Source organism: Nothobranchius furzeri, chromosome 12 (genome assembly GCF_043380555.1).
Source record: "Nothobranchius furzeri strain GRZ-AD chromosome 12, NfurGRZ-RIMD1, whole genome shotgun sequence".
NCBI lineage: Eukaryota > Metazoa > Chordata > Actinopteri > Cyprinodontiformes > Nothobranchiidae > Nothobranchius > Nothobranchius furzeri.
In genome coordinates, this window is record NC_091752.1 from 71,416,110 (window position 1) to 71,425,099 (window position 8,990).

Here is an 8,990-nt window from a genome sequence, read left to right on the forward strand (position 1 = left end):
CATCAGGGATTTACTTACTGCCACATTTTGAGCATTAAAATCAGAATTCACTCACTGAAGCACATTTATTGGCAGCTTTGTTTGAATGTTATTGCTGTCTCGTGTTTAAGGACGTCTTTCATTCGAGAGGAGCCCACAAACCTCAGAATTTGGAGTGTGAGATCCTTTCCTGCTCTGCTGGCGTCTGGACCGTGGTGCCACCTTGTGGCGGACATGCTGTTGCTTCCTTAGACGTTGTGGAGGATCTGACCTGTTCCTCTCAGCACGTGCGCTGCACGTCAGCGCCGGCCAGGATGACTCAGTTCCCCATGTTAACCTTGTTTACATGAATCACGCGAACAGGTAAACCTCAGGTTTATAGAAACAGCCAATCACATCGTGCTCTTCAGCCGTCTCTTTGTTCATCACGTCTATTTTATTCAAGTGTCATTGAGATGAAAAAGGATTCAGATTTAGCACAAGATGTGTTTAAAAGCCCTCCAAAGTTCCAGGATGACGATTTAAGGTGTTTTTCCCTCCATCCGTGACTTCCTCCTGCCATCAGCACGTTCTTAAACACCAGGCTAAAATATCTGCAGCGACAAGGTTGCAGGTTGCAATCCTTTTTCTTTCTTAACACTCGACACACCTGGGCGGCTCTGGGCACGAGTCGGGTCTCTCTCCTGAGTATGAAGATAACATGATGGCTTCACCATGGTACACTACTCTAGACATCAAAGCAACAGGTTCACTGCTTATCTAAAGGTGCATCTGCAGAGTTGTAGATCTGGCATCCATGAACGATTCATCAGATGAACACAGCTTAATCCGACTCGTTAGCTGCTCACGGGTCAGACTCGGGAGCAGACAAAAGGTCTGACCTTGTGCTGAAAGGCACTCAGGCTCATCAGTTCAGTAAGAGACAAGCAGGATCACTCGCGGTGCCGTCCTCTCCCTCGGCCAGCTCCACCAGTTCATCCATGTCCGGCTTCTTGCTCATGTCTCCCTTGTCTCTTCATCCCGACCGCCTGGCCCTTCCTCCTTTCTCACTGTCCCTGGAACCACGCTTTGGGCCGCTCCCTCTCTCAGCACCTTGCACCTTTAAAGGGTCGGCAGGTGGGCGGGGCCAGAGGGTGGTGGCGTTACATAACCTTTGAACCAACAGGAGCATTAGGAACCTCAGGAGGTGACCACATGCAGAATCCAACAGGAACAGCATTCTTCACAGGGATATGAGCACGAATCCAGCATTCCAGTCTGGTTCTGATTCAGTGGCTCTCTCACCTGCTTTTGAAACATGTGTCAGTTTCCAAAGATGCAAACACACCTTCCTCTTGACAGGAAGGAACGCACGCCGCATGCTCCTGTTAGTGTGCACATTCATCTGATACAGCAACAGAGTTAGACACCTGCAACAGCAGTCTGCTCAGCAGCAGGAGGCCGAAGCTGCAAACGGAGGTACGGACGTACATCTGCAGCACACGATTTAGGCCACCCTTTCACAAGCAGCTGCGCTACGACAGAAAGCACTGGGCAGGGGCCGATGCAGAAGCCAAATCTGCAGGTGATACTGCACTCATGGTAGTAAACACCAACGCAGTAAACTCGGGTTGTAGCTCGACACAAGCATCGGTGTCTGTAGAAACGTTCATCAGCAGTGCAGTGTTCAGAACCAGGTGTGTACACTAAACCACAGTAATGACGCAGGCCCACCAGAACCCTCTGAGCTGTGTGGTTAGAGCCTGGGGACCTGTGTGCATCATAGACTTACAACCAAGGATCAAGTGCTTTTTCTGAAAATGTGTATTTTCAAACAAAAGTTCATTTTAAGATGATTAATGATTCGTGTTCTGGATGTTTTATTTATTTTATTTAACCTTTATTTACCCAGGTGAACAGTTTGGGAACCATTTCTCACTTACAGACATAACCTGGTGAACATGACCTGGTGAACATAGGCTGGTGAACATGACCTGGTGAACATGACCTGGTGAACATAGGCTGGTGAACATGACCTGGTGAAAATGACCTGGTGAACATGACCTGGTGAACATAGGCTGGTGAACATGACCTGGTGAACATGACTTGGTGAACATAGGCTGGTGAACATAGGCTGGTGAATATGACCTGGTGACCATGACCTGGTGAACATAGGCTGGTGAACATAGGCTGGTGAACATGACCTGGTGAACATGACCTGGTGAACATAGGCTGGTGAACATGACCTGGTTAACATGACCTGGTGAACATAGGCTGGTGAACATGACCTGGTTAACATGACCTGGTGAACATAGGCTGGTGAACATGACCTGGTGAACATGACCTGGTGAACATAGGCTGGTGAACATGACCTGGTGAACATGACTTGGTGAACATAGGCTGGTGAACATAGGCTGGTGAATATGACCTGGTGAACATAGGCTGGTGAACATGACCTGGTGAACATGACCTGGTGAAAATGACCTGGTGAACATAGGCTGGTGAACATGACCTGGTGAACATGACCTGGTGAACATAGGCTGGTGAACATGACCTGGTGAACATGACCTGGTGACCATGACCTGGTGAACATAGGCTGGTGAACATGACCTGGTGAACATGACTTGGTGAACATAGGCTGGTGAACATAGGCTGGTGAACATGACCTGGTGACCATGACCTGGTGAACATAGGCTGGTGAACATAGGCTGGTGAACATGACCTGGTGAACATGACCTGGTGAACATAGGCTGGTGAACATGACCTGGTTAACATGACCTGGTGAACATAGGCTGGTGAACATGACCTGGTTAACATGACCTGGTGAACATAGGCTGGTGAACATGACCTGGTGAACATGACCTGGTGAACATAGGCTGGTGAACATGACCTGGTGAACATGACTTGGTGAACATAGGCTGGTGAACATAGGCTGGTGAATATGACCTGGTGAACATGACCTGGTGAACATAGGCTGGTGAACATGACCTGGTGAACATGACCTGGTGAACATAGGCTGGTGAACATGACCTGGTGAACATGACCTGGTGAACATAGGCTGGTGAACATGACCTGGTGAACATGACTTGGTGAACATAGGCTGGTGAACATAGGCTGGTGAATATGACCTGGTGACCATGACCTGGTGAACATAGGCTGGTGAACATAGGCTGGTGAACATGACCTGGTGAACATGTCCTGGTGAACATAGGCTGGTGAACATGACCTGGTTAACATGACCTGGTGAACATAGGCTGGTGAACATGACCTGGTTAACATGACCTGGTGAACATAGGCTGGTGAACATGACCTGGTTAACATGACCTGGTGAACATGACCTGGTGAACATGACCTGGTGAACATAGGCTGGTGAACATGACCTGGTTAACATGACCTGGTGAACATGACCTGGTGAACATGACCTGGTGAACATAGGCTGGTGAACATGACCTGGTGAACATAGGCTGGTGAACATGACCTGGTTAACATGACCTGGTGAACATGACCTGGTGAACATGACCTGGTGAACATAGGCTGGTGAACATGACCTGGTTAACATGACCTGGTGAACATGACCTGGTGAACATGACCTGGTGAACATAGGCTGGTGAACATGACCTGGTGAACATAGGCTGGTGAACATGGCATGGTGAACATGACCTGGTGAACATAGGTTGGTGAACATGACCTGGTGAACATAGGCTGGTGAACATGACCTGGTGAACACGACCTGGTGAACATAGGCTGGTGAACATGACCTGGTGAACATAGGTTGGTGAACATGACCTGGTGAACATAGGCTGGTGAACATGACCTGGTGAACACGACCTGGTGAACATAGGCTGGTGAACATGACCTGGTGAACACGACCTGGTGAACATAGGCTGGTGAACATGACCTGGTGACCATGACCTGGTGAACATAGGCTGGTGAACATGACCTGGTGAACATAGGCTGGTGAACATGACCTGGTGAACATGACCTGGTGACCATGACCTGGTGAACATAGGCTGGTGAACATGACCTGGTGAACGTGACCTGGTGAACATGACCTGGTGAACATAGGCTGGTGAACATAGGCTGGTGAACATAGGCTGGTGACCATGACCTGGTGAACATGACCTGGTGAACAGGCTGCATGGATAAGTGTAAGGCAACGCATACAAAATTAAACAAAGCACAAACATTTACATTAAAAGAAGTAAACTTACAGTACAGGCCAAAGGTTGGACACTCCTTCTCACTCAGTGTGTTGTTTTATCTTCATGACCATGAACATTGGGAGATTCTCACTGAAGGCATCAAAACTATGTGGAGTTATGTACTTAACCAAAGAAGGTGAAATAACTGAAAACATGTTTTATTTTCTTCTAAACTCCACTCTTTGCTCTGATTTCTCGATGAGCTTCCAGAGGTAGTCACCTGGAATGATTTTCCAACAGTCTTGAAGGAGTTTCCAGAGGAGTTTAACTCTTGTTGGCCCCTTTGTCAACAGTCATGGTCATGAAGATAAAACACACTGAATGAGAAGGTGTGTCCTAACTTTTGGCCTGTATATACATACATATACATATATATATATATATATATATATATATATATATATATATATATATATATATATATATATATATATATATATATATACATATATATATATATATATATATATATATATATATATATATATATATATATATATATATATATATATATATATATATATATATATATATATATATATATACATACATACATACATACATACATATGAGAAGGTGTGTCCTAACTTTTGGCCTGTACTGTAACATACATATACATATACATATGTACATACATATATATATATATATATATATATATATATATATATATATATATATACATATATTTACATACATACATATATGTATGTGTTCCGTAGTGTTCCATAATGATTATCAGCAGCCTGCAACAACAAGATAAAAATGCATTGAACAATTTACAGTGACCTCCTTTTTTACACACAATGTTTAATAGGTGGCAAAAAACTTTGTTAACATTTCATTTCATCTATGAAACACTTTTATTGAACTAAAGTCAGTGGAAACCGTTCTAAAACCGTAATAAAATATCAACAAGGTTACAGTCCCTCGGTTCCAAATCTGGACTCTCTGGAACGACTCGGGAACGTGTTCACTGGGAACACGGTTGTTAGGGATAACAAATACCTGGCCCCCCCACCAGAATCCATGTGGATTACAGATCCAATCAGATCAATTGTCCCTTAGCCCAAGGACAATCTGTCCACTAAAGTTCAGGAAATCCATTCAGGACGGCTTCCTGCTGCATCACCGCCTTCCCACAGAGATGAACCCTTAACTGTGAACCCAATAACGACGTTTGTGATACGTCAGCACATGTAACGTGTTTTCTGTCCCATCAGCCGTATGAAACCACTGGCATCATTCCTGTCTGTGTCCTGTTTAAAGACACCGGCACAGTTAGCCACAAACGAGCAGTAAACGCTACGTTCTCCCAACTAAAGGAATTCTGGTCCTTCTGCATCCTCTGGTGCTGATGTGCTGAAATAAAAGAGAAAGTAGCAACAAATAAACATTCACTTCAAAGTTTTCTGTTTTCCTTCTTCAAATTAGTCTATTTTCTAAGTTCCTTGGTTTTTCAAACCTTCAGCCAGGACGACGTTCCGGTACCAGTGCAATGGGCCAGTAATGCCAGAGCCTTAAGGAAAAAGGCAACGGAAGGCCTTTTCCTCCGCGTTGTGGTGCCTTCTGAGCTGAAACAGCAAGGTGAGGAGTAACGAAACCATCTGTGTCAAAGCAATCAAGAAATGGTTGCACCTCCTCAAAACATGGAGCTCTGAATGGGATCCACGGGAATCCACAACTTAGGAATACGACCCAAACGGCTCACACATGAGCCAGACCAGCAGCGGCCCTCAGAGAGCGGCTGGGGAGTAAAAACGAAACCAGCTCACGTTCATCAGGCTCTCGTCTCACGCTCTTGATCCTCTGGACTCGTTAGTCCGCTAAAGGTCCTCGGACGACAAGTACAACATCATCTAATGCTTGTGTTTGAACGTGCCGTGACTGAGACCCCTCCACAGCATGTCATCACTGCAGTGGTGGCCAGAGGTGTGACCAAGTCCCTGCAAGTCACAAGTAGGTCACAAGTCTTTCCAGTCAAGTCTCGAGTCAAGTCCAAATCAAATACAGTCAAGTCCAAGTCAAGTTCAAGTCCTTAAGTTAGAATTTTCAAGTTATAATCAAGTCATCTGTCCAACTTCAATTTAATGACGGTGATGATAAATAGATTCCAGAATTAAAGATTTGTTTTCTCACTCGAACAGCAGAAACTGAAACAGGTCGTAGACAAAGTGCTGCTGCATTCAGCAGCAAATCAAACCCGGATTGTTGTCCATGTCGGGACACTTCTGTGCTAAAATGTCAAATACGCTCAAGTCATCATCAAGTCAACTGATGCAAGTCAATTCAAGTCGCAAGTCATTGGCGTTCAAGTCCGAGTCAAGTCATAAGTCTTTATAGATTTTATCAAGTCAAGTCAGAAGTCAATAAAATAACGACTTGAGTCTGACTCGAGTCCAGGTCATGTGACTTGAGTCCACACCTCTGGTGGCGGCTGGTGAAAGAACGCCCTGGTGGAGCCTTGGGAAAGAATTTCATCTCTTAGTTCATAATAATTATTAAAACAAACAGTTGAAAAATGAAAACAATTCCAAACAATCGTTTATTTCCCGTCTCCAAATCAGCTGTTTGATCAGGTAAAAAAACTCACATAAACACGCAGGCCTACCGATCTAACCCTGACCCCTGACCCTTGACCCTTACAGCGCAATACTCTGTCCCACCAGTAGATGGCGGTGGTGTAGCATCAAAATCACATTAGATATCATTTCTTAAATATTTTATTAATAAAAAAAAGTGTGTGTGTGTGTGTGTGTGTGTGTGTGTTTCCTATTATAGAGTGGTGGTGGAGTGTCGTGAAGTGAGCGTGCGCAGGCGGTGAGAATGAGTGTGAGAGTGCTTGTGCACGAGGCTGTGCACTGCTAGCCTGTATCTGGCAGACATCAGGTTGTAGAGGAGGGGGTTGACGGCGGCGCTGAGGTAGAAGAGGACAGAAGACACCAGATTCAGATACTGAGAGAGGTAGTATAGAAAGTACGCGTGTGCATCTGGGTGTGAGTCATCGTGTGTTTTTAGAGTGTGCAGGTCAGCGTATGTGCTGCCACTTGTGTTTGTGGTATTGTGAAAATGTTTAGTGTAGCTTTTTTGTGTGTTAACTAACAGGTAATCAGTGTGTGTGTGTGTTTTCATGTTAGGATGCAGATGAACGTTTGAGTTTCCACGTTCCCGTCCGCTTTGTGCAGAGACATGAGAAGCTGAGTGTCCGTCTGGGCTCAGGTAGCTCTGTGTGGTGGTTCTGGTCCTCGCACGCTCGTCACACAATCCTGCATCTGTCTCTGAGGGCGTGTGCTCGGCCATCTTTCCAGGCTGAGAGAGGGACTCAGAGAAGGGTTTGTCTGTGTGGCTGAAGGGTTCTGGATCCCTGGTTCTTGTGTCAGTGAGAGTGTCAAAGTGGAGACTTGTGTCCAGATTGACTTCCTGCCTGTCGGCTCCAGAACCGAGAGACAGGGATAACACAGTTCGACCAACATGGAAGGGCAGCCAGCAGAGGACGAACGCCAAAACAATCATCCCTGAAAGAGTCAAGGAGAGAGGCATGGTAGAGATCTCTGAGTGAATAGATGTCTATAAACAAAGTCTATAATAATAACAACAACAACAATAATAATAATAATAATAACAATAAAAACAACAACAACAATAATAATAATAATAATAATAACAACAACAATAATAATGATAATAATAATATTAATAACAACAACAATAATAATAATAACAATAACAACAATAATAATATTAATAACAACAATAATAATAATAACATTAATAATAACTATAATAATAATATAATAACAATAATAATAATAATAATAACAACAATAATAATATTAATAACAATAATTTTTAAGTCAGGCACTCCAAGTGCTTTACATCATTCGCACAGTGGTGATGATGAGCTACATCGTAGCTACAGCTGCCCTGGTCCAGAAACCATTGATCCCTCTGACCAAGACCGACCAAGAAGACTAAAGTGTCTTGCCCAAGGACACAATGACTACAACAGACTGGGCCTGGGTTTGAACTAGCAACTCACTTGTTAGAGGACAAACACCTAACCCCTAAGAATGTGACAGAGCTTCCCCAAATCTCCAAAAGCCCGGTCAGTCACAGGACAGGTGGGTGTGGCCATCATCAGCATGCTTCCTTAAAGAGCACTGAAATGGCTCATTCTGGAAGGTACTGAAACTGTCTAGCAAAAAACTTCTGATGTAGTGAACAAGTTTAGTATGGACCATGGAACTTTTGTAACTTAAAACGGCCATAATGTGACCTATGACCTTTGAGATGATGATAGGAAAGTGTGGAGATGTTCCATAGTTTGGTGTGGTTGGAACAACCAGAACCAAAGCTGAAGATGTGTATTTTTTTCTCACCCAGCATCTTGACAGTGTTTCGGTGACTCTGGTCTCTCCTGCTGCTTTTGGGGCGGAGCCACAGCGTCCGTCCAATCAGGCTGTACACCAGTCCAAGGATGCAAAGGGGAACCAGGAAGTACAAGTTGGAGAGAATCATCATGGCTGCCAGCAGGCCTGAGGAGATGGCATAGTGTGTGCAGCGGCACTCTCTTCTGTCGATCTCTCCTTCACCTCCATCCGCTCTCTGTTCTCCTCCTCCTTCATCCTCCTTTTTATTTTGCTGTTCCCTGACAGAGTCGATATTCCATTCCTCCAGATCTTTTGTTTCATCCTCTCGTTTCCGTTCAGTCACCGCTCCAGATTTGTTATTGACTTCTCTGAGTTCTTCGTCCCATCCTCTTGTCTCTTTCTCTCCCAGCTGTATTCCATCTAACCCAGCATCCAGCAAGGCCATGTGTGCACCTTCTGT

The 8,990-nt window shown here is 44.6% G+C and overlaps 1 protein-coding gene across 1 annotated transcript in view; it reads right to left on the reverse strand.

The window, feature by feature from the left end:
- Positions 1–6,737: 6,737 nt before the first annotated feature.
- LOC107376194 (uncharacterized) overlaps positions 6,738–8,990 on the reverse strand; it is a 7,974-nt gene continuing 5,721 nt past the window's right edge. The window contains exons 2-3 of the mRNA XM_070542107.1: positions 8,540–8,990; positions 6,738–7,675 (exon numbers count right to left, since the gene is read on the reverse strand). The exon at positions 8,540–8,990 is cut by the window's right edge and continues 333 nt beyond it. Of these exons, the coding sequence (XP_070398208.1) occupies positions 6,936–7,675; positions 8,540–8,990 (1,191 nt within the window). The 3' untranslated portion in view covers positions 6,738–6,935. The remainder of the gene's footprint in view (positions 7,676–8,539) is intronic.